The 20103-nt window shown below is 46.1% G+C and overlaps 1 protein-coding gene across 2 annotated transcripts in view; it reads left to right on the forward strand.

Moving 5' to 3' along the window:
• The first annotated feature begins 9202 nt into the window (after positions 1-9202).
• The window catches only part of ANAPC5 (anaphase promoting complex subunit 5), a 48195-nt gene continuing 37294 nt past the window's right edge, over positions 9203-20103 (forward strand). The window contains exons 1-3 of one of the 2 annotated variants that reach the window (XM_069960901.1): positions 9203-9249; positions 10329-10369; positions 18863-18942. In XM_069960901.1, coding sequence (XP_069817002.1) covers positions 10367-10369; positions 18863-18942 — 83 coding nt within the window. In that variant the 5' untranslated portion in view covers positions 9203-9249; positions 10329-10366. Of the gene's footprint in view, positions 9250-10328; positions 10370-14275; positions 14534-18862; positions 18943-20103 lie in introns of those variants that run through there. The other variant, XM_069960900.1, reaches the window with a different exon arrangement.

The following is a 20103-nucleotide window of genomic DNA, read 5'->3' on the forward strand; positions in this document are numbered from 1 at the left end:
TCTTCAGTCTTCCAGTACTTATCAGCTGCTGCATGTCCTGCAGGAAGTGGTGTATTCTTTCCAGTCTGACACAGTGCTCCCTGCTGCCACCTCTGTCCATATCAGGAACTGTCCAGAGCAGCAGCAAATCCCCATAGAAAACCTCTCCTGTTCTGGACAGTTCCTGACATGGACAGAGGTGGCAGCAGAGAGCACTGTGTCAGACTGGAAAGAATACACCACTTCCTGCAGGACATACAGCAGCTTATAAGTACTGGAATATTTCAGATTTTTAAATTGCAGTATGTTACAAAACTATATCACTTTCTGTCACCAGTTGATTTGAAATAAAAAAAAAAGATATTTTGCCAGAGTACCCTTTTGAATTAATAACATCAGCCTTAAAGGGGTTGTCCAGCATTAGGCAATTTTTACTGTATCACTGCTGGTATATAGAAAACAATTGTTGTGGTGTTGCCGGTGTACCCCCTATACAAGGATATGCCCCCATAGCCAGGTATACCCCTGTACAAGGATATGCCACCATAGCCAAGTATACCCCCTGTATAAGGATATGCCCCCATAGCCAGGTATACCACCTGTATAAGGATATGCCCCCATAGCCAGGTATACCACCTGTAGAAGGAAATGGCCCTATAGCCAGATATACCCCCTGTACAAGGATATGCCCCCATAGCCAGGTATACCCCCTGTACAAGGATATGCCCCCATAGCCAGGTATACCCCCTGTATAAGGATATGCCCCCATAGCCAGGTAATCCCCCTGTACAAGGATATGCCCCCATAGTCAGGTATACCACCTGTAGAAGGAAATGACCCTATAGCCAGATATACCCCCTGTACAAGGATATGCCCCCATAGCCATAGCTAGGTGTGTGACTCATGTTTTGACTCTTTGGTCTTTGCACCACCTATTGCCCACCAGTGTCAGGCGGCCCGTCCTAGAGGGTGACACAAGCCACAAGCCCCAGACTTTGTTACCTGGGTTGAGCAGAGTAGTCAGAGTTCTCTGATGACACCCGCACTGCGAGATAGAGTATGTAGACTTCTAGCAACTTTGCTCTATCCGCATCAGTTCCTCTCTTCAGTTGGACACTGTCCTGCACTTTCAGACTGGTTCTTGGCGTCGGTTGGGATGATCCCTGACTTGTCCTCTCTAAGGCTATGTTTACACTTTGTAAGAGACCGGCCGTTCTGTGACCCGGCCGTGCATGGAACGGCCGGTCTCTGCTAAGATCATCCTGGCCGGTACTTAAGTACCGGCCAGATGATCTTTCCGGCCGCAGTGTTCTGATACGGGCGCATCAGCGCGCGCCCGCATCAGAACTTGCCACTGCACACAATGAAGCAAGCGTCCAGAGCCGCTCGCTTCACTGTGTGAACTAACAGGGTTTCCTAAGGCTGCAATTCACTGAATTGCGGCCGCAGAAAACTGACATGTCAGTTATTTGCGGGTCCGCATGGGATCCTGGCCGGAGCGTATACAATGTGTATACGCTCCGACCGGGATCCCATTGAAATAGAGGCAGTGTTCACAGGCGCATAAAGTACGGCCGTTGTTGCCTATGGCAACAACGGCCGTACTTTTACATAGTGTGAACATAGCCTCAGTGTGTGTTCAGCACTGAATAGTGTGTGAAAGAGCTGCTTTCAAGAAACGAGTGCTAAGGTGTCTCTTGTACATCCATTCACTACAGAGATCAACCAACTACTGTCCACAGGGGACCTGGCATTAGCCAGAGCCCTCCTTGGCTACTACAGGGACCTTTCTGGCTTGCGTCCTTCCTCTACAACAGCCAGAGTAAGACTCGCTAGGGTGTAGCTACACTTCCTCTCCCCATGTGACTTCCTTCTACAGCATTTGTAAGGTGTGCTGTGAGTGGGTGAGAAAAGAGTGCAAAAGAAAGACAAGGGTAGAAAAGAGAAAGAACTCCCACTTGTGCACAGATCCTAAAACAATAACCCTTTAGTTACATCCAGCTGTGCAATACTTAGGTACACAATATACATACTAGCGACATCTAGTGGCAAAACTTAGGTACTACTGCATTACCACTTTTACTTTAAAGTACAGACTTTTGTGAGGGGTGTAAAGACTAGAAAGACCAGTGGTGGGACACCACATATGCCCCATAGCCAGGTATTTCATATCTAGCCAGGTATTCTCCATGTGGCCAGATATGCCCCAATAGCTAGGTATACCCCATGTAACCAGGTATTCTCCCTGTAGTCAGGTATGTGCCCTGTAGGCAGGTATCCCTCATGTGGCTGCGCATGCTCCATGTAGCTTATAATGATGCCTCAGCAGCCAGGTAAGCCCCCTGTATAAGGATATGCCCCCATAGCCAGGTATATCCCCTATACAAGGATATGCCTCCATAGCCAGGTATACCCCTTGTACAAGGATATGCCTCCATAGCCAGGTATACCCCCTGTACAAGGATATGCCCCCATAGCCAGGTATACCCCCTGTAAAAGGATATGCCACCATAGCCAGGTATACCCCCTGTACAAGGATATGCCCCCATAGCCAGGTATACCCCCTGTAGCCAGTGAAACCAACCTGTAGTTAGATATGCCCCATAGCCAGGTATGCCCTATGTAGCCAGGCATGGCCCATGTGGTCAGGTGTGCACTATGTGTCTTATTGCTAAAAAAAAGCACCAGGAAATCCTGTTTTCTGCCCCTAGTTAGCTGAGGATAAGAGGTTCATGACTTGCCCAGGGACACCAATAATTGGGATAGTTCTATGAGTGCTCCTTCTGCCCCGCCGCCTGTCATGTCTGCTGTGAGTCACAGCAGATTCGGCCACTGCCCCGAGGGGGGTAGACTGTTATTTTTTAGTAACAACACATTTTTGCGCTTTCCATCAGAGAAGACCAGAAGCGGAGTGCTGGGATTGTTGCTACAGTAAAGACCAAGAAATATAGAGTATACTGCCAACCCTGATGAAGAGTATACTGCCAACCCTGCCCCCAGCCAGCCAATCCCACAACCCTACAGTGCCATCCAAGAAACCTTAAAGGAGAAGTCCAGGATCAGCATTTTTTTTTTTTTTTTTTTTTAAAGAGGCGGGCACGGCCAGTAGGTGGCTGCACATAACAAAGTACACCTACCTCTCTGGCTTCAGCCCTGGGGTCTGCTGTCCTTCCCTCCGGTTCCCGGTCCCCCGGACAATTCCGGGGGACCGGAAAAAAAAATGCCGACCCCGGACATCTCCTTTAAAGAGGTTGTCCAAAGGATAGGGGACAAGTAACAGATGGCAGGGGATCCCACCTCCCTGCCCCCCGCCAATATCCTAATCCTCTTTAAAATTCTCTTTAATTCTGATATTCTGAACCTCTTTAAAATGAGATATGGTTCTTTAAAGTACAGTGGAATATCTTTGGGAATACCACCCAAAACTACATTATAAAAGGGGTCTTCTCGGAGCAACCATGATGTCCAATATATATAATATATAGGGGGAGGTTTATCAAACTGGTGTAAACCAGTTTTATCAAACCTAGCAACCAATCAGATTCCACCTTTCATTTTTTGAAAGTATCTGTGAGGAATGAAAGGTGGAATCCGATTGGTTGCTCAGGGCAACTGAGCCAGTTTCACTTTACACCAGTTTGATAAATCTCTCCAATACTGGTCTATATAAGGGGGTGGTCTTCTCCATAGGTGGTCTTTTGAAGAGGTTTCACTGCTCCAGACTGCCTAGGTGTAGAGCCATGGTGTAAAGCAGGAATGGGGAACCTTCGGCCCTCCGGCTGTTGGAAAACTACAATTCCCATAATGCCTGGAGAGCAAAACTGGAAGGCCGAAGCTTTCCCATGCTTGGTGTAAGGAATAGAGGTGTTAGGACCTAGAAACTAATAGGCTCCGCCTCTTTGACACTATTTGCAGCTGAAATAAAGGTGTTTTTTTTTTTTAATTAAAATAAAGACACCGACAACAAAGGTTTATTCTGAATGCTTTTATTGATATATATTCAGTGGTGTCACCAAATCAGCGGGCGGTCAAGGAGTGAGAGATTCCCTTTAAGTCTCTGATTCCTTTCTCCCTTTCTTCTATGATGTCTCTTTTCCTTTCGGCTGCCTCCTCTAAAAGACGTTACACATTATTACTCTACTACTAGTTATGCATCAGACCATTCTTTATTCATGAAACACTTTGACTCTTCGGCCTTAAGGAGTCCCTGACGTCAACAAATACAACTGCTTTATGACAGTAAATCACTATAGTGAGCTGGTCCTGCAGATCTTAAAGGGGCAATAATAGAAAGAAAAGCCACAGGTTTCCCCTCATTTCTTTACTCTACTGTTATGGTCTACACAGGGTTAATTTGCAAAAACATTTACTCACTACTGATGCTTCCTAAATACCCCACCACCACCTTATCTCTTGTACTTATACACCACATCTCAAGCCACTACAATTCTTGCCACTTTGATACAGTTCCTTCAGTCTGCCAGATATTAAAGGGAAACTCTGGTGATTTATTTATTTATTCAGATCAACTGGTACCAGAAAGTTACATAGATTTGTAATTTACTTCCAAAATCTCCAGTCTTTCAGTACTTATCAGCTGCTGATAAGTCTAAAATACGTCTATATCCAGGATGACGCCGTCCGCGAAACTACATATCCTATCATGCAGTTCTCCCTGATTGGTTTGTGCGTGTACCCACTTCCTTAGCTTTCTTTCCTGCCCACTGCTGGTCATTACCAGCACAGGAACAAAGACAGGGGTGTGGGGAGTGTTGGGGATCTAGGACAAGGGAGTTAGGGGGAAGGAGACACAACACTGAGGGTAATACATAGGAGCCAGGGGCGTAGCTAAAGGCTGATGGGCCCTGGTGCAAAATGTTAGCTTGGGGCCCCCCCCATCTCACCCGATCAGGCAAAGTCCTATCTAACGTTATATCCAATTACTCTAATGTGCCACCATGTTCTAATGCCCTGTCACTGCCTCCACCTCATGTACTGCACTACTGCCCCCTATAATTAATGGACTGTACTGTGTCATTGTCTAATCATTGTATTCCAATCTTTGACTCTCCAGCTGAAAAACTACAACTCTCATCATAAACTGACACTTGGAAACGATGAGCGTTGTAGTGCTGCAACCTGAAGAGCCACATGCTGCAAAACTACAACTCCCATAATAAACTGTCAGCAGGGCACAATGAAGTTTGAACTGCAACCTGGAGAAGTCACCTGATATCACCTGCAGTCCTATGTAACACCACATATGACAGTGATATCCCTCTGAGTACAGATAATGTAGTAGTCACATGCAGTCTTATGTAACACCACATAACACAGTGGTATCTCTGAGTACAGATAATGTAGTAGATGTCACCTGCAGTCCTATGTAACACCACAGATAACACAGTGATATCTCTGAGTACAGATCATGTAGTAGATGTCACCTGCAGTCCTATGTAACACCACATAACACAGTGGTATCTCTGAGTACAGATAATGTAGTAGATTTCACCTGCAGTCCTATGTAACAGCGCAGATAACACAGTGATATCTCTGAGTACAGATCATGTAGTAGATGTCACCTGCAGTCCTATGTAACACCACATAACACAGTGGTATCTCTGAGTACAGATAATGTAGTAGATTTCACCTGCAGTCCTATGTAACAGCGCAGATAACACAGTGATATCTCTGAGTACAGATCATGTAGTAGATGTCACCTGCAGTCCTATGTAACACCACATAACACAGTGGTATCTCTGAGTACAGATAATGTAGTAGATGTCACCTGCAGTCCTATGTAACAGCACAGATAACACAGTGATATCTCTGAGTACAGATAATGTAGTAGTCACCTGCAGTCCTATGTAACAGCACAGATAACACAGTGATATCTCTGAGTACAGATAATGTAGTAGCTGTCACCTCGGGGCGCCCCTACTAAATGATGTTCTACAAAATAAGAAAAGTGTCATACGGGGACTCACAGGTGACGCCTTCTTTGATCTGAGGCGTCACTTTCCCTTTTCCTCTCCATCCGGCCCAGACCTCCAAGATGATTTCTTCCAGATATGTTTCATCTTTTCAGAACCTGCGAGACAAACAATTTAGGCTCCGCACATTTCTAGCAGCTTCCTTTCCTTTCTCCCTCCTGTAGGCTCCCATAGTAACTGCGCTGTTTGGTGTTATGTGCAGTAAAGCGAGTAGGAATGTGGGATGCCCCCTGTATATAGGATCCCCTGCTGTGCCCCCTGTATGTAGGATTCCCTGCTGTGCCCCGATGAGCTAATAATGCCCCTAGAGGTGGCCCCTATGAACTAATAATGCCCCCAGAGGTACCCCCATGAGCTAATAATGCCCCCAGAGATGCCCCCATGAGCTAATAATGCCCCCAGAGGTTCCCCCATGAACTAATAATGCCCCCATATACTAATAATGCCCCCAGAGCTGCCCCCATGAGCTAATAATGCCCCCAGAGGTGCCCCATATACTAATAATGCCCCCAGTGGTGCCCCCATGAACTAATAATGCCCCCAGAGGTGCCCCCATGAGCTAATAATGCCCCCAGAGGTGCCCCCATGAGCTAATAATGCCCCCAGAGGTGCCCCCATATACTAATAATGCCCCCAGAGGTGCCCCCATGAACTAATAATGCCCCCAGAGGTGCCCCCATATACTAATAATGCCCCCAGAGGTGCCCCCATGAACTAATAATGCCCCCAGAGGTGCCCCCATGAACTAATAATGCCCCCAGAGGTGCCCCCATATACTAATAATGCCCCCAGAGGTGCCCCCATATACTAATAATGCCCTCAGAGGTGCCCCCCATGAACTAATAATGCCCCCGGAGGTGCCCCTAAAAAAACAAACATCCTACTCACCTAGTTCGCGCTGTATGGCTGCAGGCAGCAGCTCTTCCTCCTCTTCGTGCTCCATCTTGCGAGCCGCGGGGACGGGACCTCCGGCTGGCGTGATGACGTCACATCCTCACGCCTGCCGGAGAGGTCACGTCCCGGCCTCCCATAGGCTGCTGGTATGAAGTGCCGGCGGCCTATGGGAGGAAATACAGGAGGAGGACGCTGACAGGTGCTGCTCCTGTATTCTGATCGCTTTAATGTTCCGCCCGCTCACTGTGCGGGCGGAACATCAAAGCGATCTCTGCGGCCGCGCAGCTTCTCGGGATGCTCAGAGACAAGTGGCAAGGGGGGGCCGTGCGCGCCCCCCTAGCGTAGGGGCCTGGTCGCCATGGCGACCGCTGCAACCCCTATAGCTACGCCACTGATAGGAGCGCAGATGCTCGACTCCTTGGGACCACCCAGCAGCGGGCTGTGGAGACGGTGAGTGACAGGGACGGTGCCGGATCCCCAGGCTGGAGTAACAGGCGCCATCACCATCACTCAGCGAGCCGAGCATCTGTACCCCGGATCACCACAGACCTAGACGCGCTTTCAGCGTTTTCCTATGTCAAGGGGTGTCTGAATGTAACTCAAACAGTTGTATTTAAATGACAAACCCCACCCCATTCAGTCAGCCATGACCAATGAAAGTATAAATAACTGATAATCCCTTGTGTATTATTAGTATTTACACATTCATTGGTCATGACTGATTGTACTTTATAGCACTTTACTATTTCTGCTGCTTAGAATATTTAAAGGGGGTTATCCATATAAAAGCTAAAAAATGAAATGGTAGCTGCTCTTACTCACCTTAGTCCTCGTGAGTATTTTGAGCCGTCTCCTGTCTTTCTAGCTGCCAATCTATGTCCAAGATGGTGCCGGCCAGGAAATGCATTTCCCATAATGCATCTCCCTGATTGGTCTGTTTGTGTACTAGCCCCCTTAGCTTTCTTTCCTGGCCACTGCTGTCATTACTATTGCACAGTAACCACAGGACAGTTTTTTTTCACTGATTTTGCATCACATCACATATGTATTCTATACTTGCTGACGTGCACATGGTGTAGCATACCGGCCATCTGTTTACTGGGGGTAGGGGATACAGTGTAGGTTTAGATCTCTGCTTGCTGACTGTGAATGAAAACAGTCTAGTTCCATCCAGACTGTAAGAACATCCATAACACTTACAAAATACAGAGCTGGGACACAAAGACAGGTACATATGTCTACATTCACTGACAGCAAGCAGAGATAGAACTATAACTTTTCATATTACAGAAACCTAGGGTCAGGGAAACATGTACGTCTATGGAAGCAGCACAGGTGCATGGAGATGATGCAGATAATGTCTCCTGGGGGTCGGGTTACCAAGTCCATAGCCAGCTAACCCGGCCCCCAGAGAAGAGATCACATGTCCTGTCACTTCAAAGGGAGGGGGAGGGAGTGAGCTGAGCATTGTCAGAGAGGACATAGAAAAGATGAATTTAGACATCCAGAGTGGGTTAATATGAGAAAAAAAAGGGAAAGGGTGCAAGATAGGTTATACATGTATATTAAACATAGGGTGGTATTGGGAAGGTTTTTTTTTAGAATATTGTCTTTGTTTGCACTTTCTTTCTATATTGTATTAGTGAAGTGTGGAAGAGATATACTCTGTATACTTACACATAGATTGGATTACATTATTTTCTCTTATCAGTACCATACCCTGTAAACCACATCTTTCCAGTACTGATTCCTCCTGTTTTCATTGTTTTTTATTTCTATGTTCTTCTATGTTTAATAAAGTAATGATGTGATTTATTGATCTTGTGGTGGTTGAGCTGGTAATCTATACTGCGCAGCATCTCCTTGGCAACAAGCATTAAACAGCGGAGCAACATGCTTCTAAATTAATACAGCGGGAGCAGTAACATCAATGAAATTACATTATTGTACTGTCAAAACAACCAGAGGCAGGGCATATGGAGGCATGGGGAAGTAAGATCATCCTCAGTGCCGTCTCTGTGCAGTTTGTAGTTAAAAAGACCCTGTCAGTAGGATTATGGCGTCCTATCTCAGGGTAGCATAAACTAGTGACAGAGAAGCTGAATAAAATGATGTATCACTTATATTGTTCTGTGCAGCTGATGCAGAGATCTCCTCCTGAATAACATGGACAATAAGTAGTCCTCACCATTATGTGCATGAGCCCAGTAGTCCAAGATATTCATGAGAAGCAGAAAACTCCGCCCACCAGCTGCTGATTGGCAGTTATCTATCCATGCTGTGTATAGTCAACTGTCAACAGCAGCTGGAGGGAGGGGGGGGGGGGGGTTGCGGCGAAAATCCTATTCTCCTGCATATTAGGAGAACGGCTGAACAGAATAATGTAAGTAATACATCGATCTGTTCAGGATATTTGACATTAGTTTATGCTGCCCTCATTTAAAGGGAACCTGTCACCCCCCGTACCGGGGTGACAGGCTCCCGATCCCCCGTTAGAGACCCCTATACTTACCTCATCCCGCCGGGTCCCGCTTCTGGATTCGGTCGGGTCCCGGAGATCTCAGCCGCTGCAGCCCGGCGCGCGCGCTGACAGATGAGTCCAACACCCATAGAGAATGACAGGAGAGTCCAGCGCTCCGTCATTCTCTATGGGTGTTGGACTCATCTCTCAGCGCGCGTGCCGGGCTGCAGCGGCTGAGATCTCCGGGACCCGACCGAATCCAGAAGCGGGACCCGGCGGGATGAGGTAAGTATAGGGGTCTCTAACGGGGGTCGGGAGCCTGTCACCCCGGCACGGGGGGTGACAGGTTCCCTTTAAGGTGGCATAAACCTAGTGACAGATTCCCTTTAAATCCTGAGGCTAGTAAGCTGGTTTGGTGCACTGGGGGTGGAACTCCCGCTGATATTCATTAGAGCTTGCGGTAGTCCCACCCTTAGTGTGCCAAACCCTCTTAATAGCCTTGGGATTTAACTACCCTGTGTGCTATACGGAAATATCAGCAGGTTAGATTAATCTTTAAATTGTTTCCCTTTAAACTACCTCACATCTACATCACTCATTATACGGAGAAGTGTTAGCATATGCTGCCATTTGTAATAAACTCAGTAGTATCTTTCAGTTCAGTATTTAAATTTGCTATCACTTTCATGCCGCCTGGACCACCAGTCATTGAGGCAAACCTCAGAAGTTTCTCCTCACCTTAGGCCTTATTCACACGAACTGTAAAGATGTCCGTCATTGCGGATCCATAATCACGGTTCAACTTACAGCACATTGATTTATATCAGGCTATTCATACAGTCCATGGTAATTTTGATCCGTAATCCGTTCCGTAAAAAAAAGGGACATGTCCTAGTGTGGATTGTGATTGCAGAACGGATTACCTATAGAAGTTTATGGGATCCATATTTATTACAGACATCTGTGACGTCCATAAAAAATACTCTCTGTATATTTTGCAGGAACACTTCTGTGTGTCTGGAGTTCTGTTACATTATAAATGGTAAATTTCTCACATTTTCCATATTAGAGCTAGATGTCTTTCTAACTACATTTTGAATTACTTTGTGATTTATGTCACCTAATATACAAGTTAGGCCGGGTTCACACTGTGTTTTTGCTATCCATTTAATGCATAGCAAACGGATGGTAAAAAAACAGATGCAATTGTGTGCCACGTTGACAAATACGTGGTTGACAAAAGAAATAAATATATAAGATGGAATCTGTTGAATGGATAAAAAGAATGCACTGTGAACCCAACCTTAAAGGAGAAGTCCGGCCAAAATTATTTTTTTATATGTTATTACTGATGGAAAGTTATACAATTTTCTAATGTACATTAGTTATGGGAAATGCTCATATACTGCTATTTCCCTTAATTTAGTGTATCAGGAAGTGTTAGAATTCTCTCAGAAGCAGACGAATGGTGTAATTCCTACAGAGTGTCCAGCAGGGGGCGCTCTATATATAGAAGTCAATAGTACTCATTGAATTCTATATATAGTGCGCCCCTGCTGGACACTCCTTTGGAATTACAATGGATGTATATGTAAATGTAATATACAGTGTTTTTGATTGAATACATTTATGGAATACTTTGGGGAGCAAATGTCCTTGCTCCCCAAAGTATTCCATAAATGTAATCAATCAGTACATCACAGTAAGCCTGCCGAACCGCCGCCACCCGCCGCTGCCACTGCTACCGAACGCCCGCCGTTCTGGACTACACTCAACTACTACTCTCATCACCTGCTTATAGCAGGAGTAGGTGATGGAAGGTGTAGTAGCTTATCACTGCAGCCATCATCCCCCTCCACTTCCCCCTCCTGCTTCTTCCGGGATCCGGGCAAACTTTATACTATGTGATGGCTGACTCCCCGCCCGGCCGCCGCTCTCCGATCACACATAGCGGCTCCCGGTGCTTCCTGGTGTCCTCGGCCGGCACTTGTGATTGGAGAGCGGCAGCCGGGCGGGGAGTCAGTCATCACATACACACCACTCAGAGCAGGCTGAGACTCAGAGATAGAATTCAACTGACTGACTGTACATACTGGTAATTTGTACCCATATGATGCAGCTGCACCCCATATCATCATACTACTACCCCCTTCATCCTACTGCTCCTCCATCATTATACTACTACCCCCTTCATCCTACTACTCCTTATCATCATACTACTACCCCCTTCATCCTTCTGCCCTTACATTATCATAGTACTACCCCTCTTATCCTCCTTCCCCCTCTATCATCATACTACTACCCTCTTCATCCTCCTGCCCCTCTATTATCATATTACTACTCCTTCATCATCCTCCTGACCCTTTATAATCATACTACTATCCCCTTCATTCTCCTGCACTTCCATCATCATAGTACTACCCCTCTCATCCTCCTGCCCCTCCATCATAATACTAATTCCCCCTTCATCACCATACCAGTACCCCCTTCAGCATCCTCTTGTCCCTTCATCTGTATTTAAAAAAAACAAAACAAAAAAAAAGCTATACGTACCTCACTACTATGGTTCCTCTAGTCCCCCAGGGACTCCTCTCTTTGCTCTGCATGAGTGCATCACTCGCGCTGGAAGGGTGTGGGGCTTCCCGGGACATACCCGGGACATGGTTTTGCCAGGGCTGTCTCCTCAGAATCGGGACAGTCCCGGCAAAACCGGGACTGTTCGCAACTATGGGAATGCCCCCAGGCAGGAATTCTATTAATCGTTTGTAGACCTAATGATGAGGACTGGGAGAAAAAAGGAGAGGTGTCACAGACATGGGGCACAGACACTCTAGGCCACGCCAGTATCAAAAATAGTGCTGCAGATTAAAAGATTATTTTTTGCTCCAACCAAGTATTTATTATATGTATTATATTGGGGGCTTAATATTCGGGTCTGTATAATACTGGACGCCTGATACTGGGGTATGTATTATATTGGGGGCCTGATGCTGGGTTATGTTTTATATGAGGGGACTGACACTGGGGTATGGATTATACTGGGGGCCTGATACTGCGGTATGTATTATACAAGGGGCCTGATACTGCGGTATGTATTATAATGAGGGCTTGATACTCGGGCCTGTATTATACTAAAAGCCTGATACTGGGTCATGTATTATTTGGGGGTACTGACACTGGGGTATGTATTATACAAGGGGCCTGAAACTTGATACTCAGGCCTATATTATACTGGGGGCCTGATACTGGGGTGTTATATGGGGGGCCTGACACTGGGCTATGTATTATACTACCTCCCAAGTGTCCCTCTTTTGGAGGGACAGTTTCTACTTTTGACCCATGTCCCTCTGTCCCTCTTTGCCCCTTACATGTCTCTCTTTTTGACCTAGGAATTAGATTTGCATTAATAAACCTTCTATGTTGCTCTAGAAAGTGTTTGGTTTCTTACTGTATAATAGAGCCAAACTTGCATATTATTCTATCATGTGGTGCAATCTGGATCCTAAACATTGTTATATTCCCATGTCACATTCCCATGTGACATTATGGCCGCTGTCACACATGCAGACTCATTGAGTTCTATGGCCCCATACACACATCTGTAGGTGTTTCTAATCCATTTGGTGGCATGATCCATGCTGCAACAAAATGATAAAGCCATTGTGCGTCTGTGTCACCTATCTGACAGGGGTCCCTGCAAATGCCGACAGGAACTGAAACACATTAGTAATCCTGTCCGCAGTTTTGGGTCCGCAATTACATACAGCATTACTGATGTGTAAATGGAACCTAAGGATGCAGTCACACATACAGGATCTGCTGCAGATTTGCAGATATCAATGTAACTAAATGCATCAATCTGCTGGATGTGTAAATTCATAAGTAAGTAATGGCTATAAAATTTTCCTCGCATGAACCACAACTGTCCCTCTTTGTCCGTCCAAAATGTTGGGAGGTATGCCTATGTATAATACGGGTTGCTTAATACTGGGCTATGTATTAAACTGGGTGAATGATACTGAGCTATGTATTATACGGGGGGGGGGGGGGGGGGGCTGATACTGGGGTATGTATTATACTGGGGTATATATTATATGGTGGTGGTGGGGCTGATACTGGGGTATGTATTATACTGGGGGAATAATACTGGGCTATGTATTATACGGGGGCAGGGGGGGGGGTTGATACTGGGGTATGTATTATATGGGGGGGGGCCTTATACTGGGGTATGTGTTATAATAGAGGCCTGATACTTGGGTATGCATTATACTGGGGGCCTGATACTGGGGCATGTATTTTACTGGGGGCCTGATACTGGGGTATGTATTATACTGGGGGCCTGATACTTGATACTCAGGTCTGTATTATACTGGGGGCGCTGTTACTGGGGTATGTATGTATTGTACCGAGTGAATGACACTGGGGTATGTATTATTCTGGGGGCCTGATACGGGGGTATGTATTTTACTGGGGGCCTGATACGGGGGTATGTATTTTACTGGGGGCCTGATACTGGGCTATGTATTATACTGGGGGGAGGGGGTTGATAGGCTGATACTGGGGTGTTATAATAGAGGCCTGATACTTGGGTATGTATTATACTGGGGGCCTTATACTTAAATCTGTACTAGTGTAACAGCTAGAGAGAGATAGGTTGGGGAACACTGATCTGAAGTATAATTAATGTGACTTATTTTCCTTTTTTTAAATTATTTTAACACATTTTTTGGCTAAACTCGTTTTAGGCTCAATGTGATAGCTTGGCATGAGTATATAGCTTTTATATAAGACTTTTTTGGGCCCTTTTTTTTCATATCAAGAGTTTACTTCGCCGAACACTCTAAACACGGAACACTTACTGCGCACGATGTGTTTCCAGGGGGAAGCCTTAGCAGACGTCCCGAGCGCCGCAGGTCACATGACGCGCGGCTTGCCTCCTGATTGGCCGGCCCATTGACGCGCCTGGCTGTGAAGCTGCGGTGAGGAGGCTGATGCTCCTTCGGACATGGCGAGCGTACATGAGAGTCTCTATTTTAACCCCATGATGACCAATGGCGTCGTTCATGCCAATGTGTTTGGTATCAAGGACTGGGTGACCCCGTACAAGATCTCTGTGCTGGTGTTACTGAGTGAGATGACTAAAAACACCGAGATGACGGTGGTGGAAGAGAGACGGCTGAACAAGCACATCCTGCCGCTTCTCCAGGTGACTACACACAGTGCATGATGGGAGTTGTAGTGCAGTGACAGGTAGGGGGTAGGGCTTCTGGATGGAAATAATTGATAATAGGAAATAATAAAGAATTGATGCCAGAGGGGAGATTTATCAAACATGGTGTAAAGTGAAACTGGCTCAGTTGCCCCTAGCAACCTCACAGAATGAAAGGTGGAATCTGATTGGTTGCCGGGGGCGACTGAGCCAGTCTCACTTTACACCATGTTTGATAAATCTACCTCAGAGTGTACAGAAAAGCGGCAGATTACCTTACAGCAGGGATGGGGAACCTTTGGCCCTCCGGATAATGCAACACTACAATTCCCAGCATGCCTGGACAGCTGTTGGCTGTCCAGGCATGATGGGAGTTGTAGTGTTGCAACAGCTGGAGAGCAGGAGGTTCCCCACCTCTATCTTATGCTGCGTTTACACGGAACGCTTATCGTTCAAATTTTCGCGATAACGATGCCATTTGAGCGATAATCGACTCCTGTAAACACAGCGAACGATCGAGCGACAAATCGTTCATTTTGATCTTTCAACATGTTTTCAAATCATCGTTGGTCGTTCGCTAAAAATTTGCAGATCACTTCGTGTAAACAGTCTTTCACAGATTCACCCTGTGTGTGAGATTGGCTTAAGCGATCTTAAAACGATCGCAATAACAAAGTTTCCAAACAATGTGTCGTTCGTCTAAACGCTGATGGTTATAAAAAAACACATTGTTACTTCGAAATCGTTAATCATTCGATTGGGCGAATGATCGCTCTGTGTAAACACAGCATTAGGGTACAAACACACACACCATATACGCAGCAGATCTGCAGCAGATTTGATGCCGAGTTCAGTTATTTAGATCTAATCTGCTGCGTATTTGTTGCGTATTTGTTGCGTATTTGCTGCGTATTGCAGCAGTAAATACGCTGCGTATACGGTGTGTGTGTTTATACCCTTACAGTAAGTGATAGAGCAGTGTATCCCATCAGGCCATTCATAGAAGCAGCTTAAAGGAACGGTCTCCGTCCTGGGTACCTGTGTGACCCTTATAGAGTGGTCACCCATAGTGCTAAGCGAACCTATCAAAATGTTCTGGCTCGGCGGTGTAATCTGAACACTCAGGGGGACATGTATCAATGGGCGTACAGGGGTTTTTCGGAGGAAAGTGCCGATTTGCGCAATATTTTATTGGCAAATGGCCGATTTGCGAATAAAATATTCGCAAATCGGCACTTTCCGACGAGTACGCCGGGGGGCCGGGAGGGGGTGCGAAGGGGGCGGAACGGAGGGCGCAGACTCAGAGTCCGCGCGATTCACCATCCGTTCGCAAAAAGATACGCCGAAAACCTACTCCAGTCCTCAGCTGGCGTAGGTTTTCGGCAGTGCGCACCAGAGCGCACGGGATTTATGTAGAGGCGGTCCGCCTCTACATAAATCCCCGTAGCACCGGAGATGCGGGGACATTTATAAGTCCGGCGTAAAAAACGCTGGACTTAATAAATGTCCCCCTCAGTGTTTGATTCCTTGTGACTCCTGAATTTGGAAGCTGCTCATGGAAACATGGATACCGCCATAGGTGATAGGCTGTATCTGTGTTTTCTAGGGCTGCATCCAACTTCTGTCGCCAGAGGGAATCAAACACTGAGAGGGAGATTTATCAAGCATGGTGTAAAGTAAAACTGGCTCAGTCGCCCCTAGCAACCAATCAGATTCCACCTTTCATTCCTCACAGACTCTGGAAAATGAAAGGTGGAATCTGATTGGTTGCTAGGGGCAACTGAGCCAGTTTCACTTTACACCATGTTTGATAAATCTCCCTCTGAATGTTCGGATTACGTTGCCGAGCCCGAACATTTTGACAGGTTCGCTCAGCACTAGTCACTCGTTCACGTCATTGGTCGCAGTTTAATCATACATCCCTCAGCAGTTAGTGAAGCTGGATCCATAGCCATCAGCTCATTGCCGACAAAACTTTGATTTGAACTGTTGGGTTTCTATTTATCTCTTTAGGCCACGTTCACACACTGTATTTTGTAGTTAAACATCGGACGTTGTTGCAGGTTGCATCAACGAACGTTGTTTAACAGCACTGCTTAATTACATAGCAGTGTACGAAACAACAACCATAGGGTATACACCCTATACACACTATGGTCGTTGTTCTCTGCGGCTGCAAAAAATAACTGATAGCTTTATTTTGTACAGCCGCAGTTCGGGGAACAGCGGACGTTCCAAATCGGCTGTGCTCACAGTGTAAAGTACACCTCCCGGACATACTTTACATTGTATGCTATGGTATGTTGGACTGCGGGCACACCTGAATGTACCCATATTCCAATTAAAATCAAATGATCATCATCCACCCGAAATTGCAGTATCAGCCGGGTGAACGTGTCAGACAGTGGCCAATGTTCTTACAGCATCTGAACATGACCTTAAAGTGAATCTTTTGGCTGTAGCTCCTGCTCCAAACTGCTGACACTGTTAAATGCACATGGTACCTTTCATATATCCAGCTGTGCTTCCAGGATATACAGAAGTACTTTACATGTTCCGTATTGCACAGATGCTACGGACGAGGAAGCCCTGTAATGGAGAGTTTCCCTGCTCGGCATGATGTATCAATATGGTCCGGGGAAACTGTTTGATTCTCTGCATCTCTGTCATGAAGTAGCAGCACGGCTCTGTCACTACAGTTCAGCAGAGATTCAAACTGTTTCCCCACTCGCTGCATCAAATTGCTACGTTATGCCAGTCGGGGAGACGCTCCACCACAGGGCTTTCCCGTCTGTAGCTACCGTAACATATGGGATGTGAGAATAAGCCATTATTCTCTGGTACAAGGAGTCACAGAGGCTTTACCGAGCTCCTGAATAGCTACAAGCTTTAATGTCTCCCCTCTCCCCCTTTCTGCTTGATTGACACCTTGAAGTTGAGCCCCCAGCAGGGTCAGGGATGGGAGGGGGAGAGAGGAGATGTTACAGCTTGCTGCATTTCAGGGGCTCAGGAAAGCTTCTCTGACTCTTCTCACTATATAATAAAAGGATTTCTGTAGGTTCTGCAATCACAGACAGATATATGATATCCAAGTAATTAAAGGGAAACTGACAGCATGGATATGCATATATTGGGTTCATGGATATGCATATATCTGTGCTGCCGGTTTCCTGATGAATGGCAAACATACCTTTGGTGATGCTGTGTGATCCGGTATCTTCAGAAAAAATATTCTTAACTTTGGGCTGACAGTGTCACAGAAGCGGTTCTGTGACACTGTCAGTTCCCATCCTGCTCTCACCGCTGGCACCTGCTCTGATCAGGAGCTATAGCCGGGGAGAGATTGCGGCAGTGTCATCCACTCCCCGGCCGTCCGCTCATCCCTCAATATTTTCTCATAGACTCACATTGAAAACTATTAACAGAATGCGCAGCCAGCCGGGGAGTGGATCACGATCTCCCCAGCTATCTCCTGATCACAGCGGGTCTCCGCAGTGACAGATTTGTAGTGACAGGTAGGCGTTACTTAAAGGGGTATTCCCCCCCCACCCCAAGAGCTTAAAAAATCAAATGCCCCTAAACCTAGCTAGTCTCACTCACCAAGCTCAATATTTTGAGCCATCTCCTATCTAGCTGCCGCCGTTCCTGTGTTACAAGTTTTTCTAAAGGCACTGGCAGGGAAACTACATTTCCCATCATGCAGTGCTTCTCCCTGATTTTTTTTTTTTTTTTTTTTGGGGGGGGGGCTGCTTTTAAAGAGGGAGACAGTGATCAGCAGCAGCTGTCACTGTCTCAGTGCCCTCCATCCCTTCAGTGGACTGGGTTAGAATTGCTAAGGATGCGTTTACACAGAAAGATTTATCTGACAGATTTTGGAAGCCAAAGCCAGGAATGGATTTAAAAAGAGGAGAAATCTCAGGCTTTCCTTTATGACCTGATCCCTGTTTATAGTCTGCTCCTGGTTTTGGCTTCAAAGATCTGTCAGATAAATCTGTCTGTAAACGCACCATAATCCAGTCCATTAAAGAGAGGGAGGACACGTGATCCCGACTCCGAGGGTGGGGGCCAGGAGCAGGGAGCGTGTTGGGTTGGACTAAGATTTCATGATTCTATGCATTTGGTGGGGGGGGGGGGTGAATGCATCTAGATAACAGCAAAACTGTGCAGAATCCATAATAACTTTATATTGGAAAGATGGAAAGCTGTGGGTGAGCAATGTATTAATGCAAAAATAATTTTGGTGGGAATACCCCTTTAATACTTATTCTGTGTATACATGTTTTTGCAGACTAACCTTAGGCTGTATATATATCTCTGTTATCTTAGGGTCCTGATATGTCACTTTCAAAGCTGATTAAGATAGTCAATGACTGCTGTCCAGACATGGCAAGCTCCTTGCAAATCAGGTATGTTCCGATTTACACATAAAGGGGTATCCCCTCTCAACTTGGTATCTCCTGCCCTGTGCTATAGAAGAGGGATAGCAAGTTGATTGGTGGGGGCGTTCTAGTATGGAACAGGCTTTATATACAGAAGGATACTTCCAACAAGACAAATTTATTTTCCTTTGGACAGTCATTTGCATCATGGGAGATGTGTATCTGTATTGTTTACCACTAATCACCATGAAAGCAACAGCGTTCACACCAGCCATTTGTTTTTACTTTAATCATCAAAGGGTTATTCCCATCTCAACTAATAGAGCTATTCAAAAACAACCTGCAAATAAAGTCATAGGATGCATCAGAAGCGGCATAGGTGTCCATGATGAGAAATACTTTGGATGCTATATACTTGTTGGACTGCACAGGGGATATTGTGTATAGTTAAAACTGCTTGGTATAACAGGTAGGGAACCTTGGCTGTCCAGGCATGATGGAAGTTGTAGTTTTGCAACAGCTGGAGAGCCAAGGTTCCCTACCATTGATCGATACAAAGGAAATACAGTGGTGCCTTGGATTACGAGCATAATTCGTTCTGGGACTGTGCTTGTAATCCAAATCCACTCTTAAACCAAAGCAAATTTTTCCATAAGAAATCACTGAAATGCAGAAAATTGGTTCCACACCCCAAAAATAATGATTTTATATTTTGAATATACTATACAGTATAGCAATCAGCATGTGGAGTATAATGTATAGTAACTGCATAAACCTGATAACACAGCAGCAGTTTGTAGATACAGACTGGAGCTGCAGATCCCCCATAATGCAGTAGCGTAGTACAACAGGCTAGAATAGAGAAGCAGGGCTGCTGTCAGAGGTCTGTGTGGTCACATGACAGCGAAGGGCTGTGTGTTTAGCATGGACCAATCAGGACTGACAGAGACTGCAGGGAGCATGCGGGAATGAGCAGGGCAGATGTGGGCACAGTATAGCAGCTCTCTTTTTGGGGAGAGGGGGTATACAGTTATGGAGAGATTACCTCCACCGTCCTGTCCCCTGATGTAAGCCCCAGCCTGAAGTGGATCTGCTATGATTTGGAAGGTGAGGGAGACTTCATGGGTCAGAGTATAGCGCTGTAGACCCCGCTATGCAGACCATACCCCTCCCCCACTCGCGCTCCCA

Source organism: Dendropsophus ebraccatus, chromosome 3 (genome assembly GCF_027789765.1).
Source record: "Dendropsophus ebraccatus isolate aDenEbr1 chromosome 3, aDenEbr1.pat, whole genome shotgun sequence".
Lineage (NCBI taxonomy): Eukaryota > Metazoa > Chordata > Amphibia > Anura > Hylidae > Dendropsophus > Dendropsophus ebraccatus.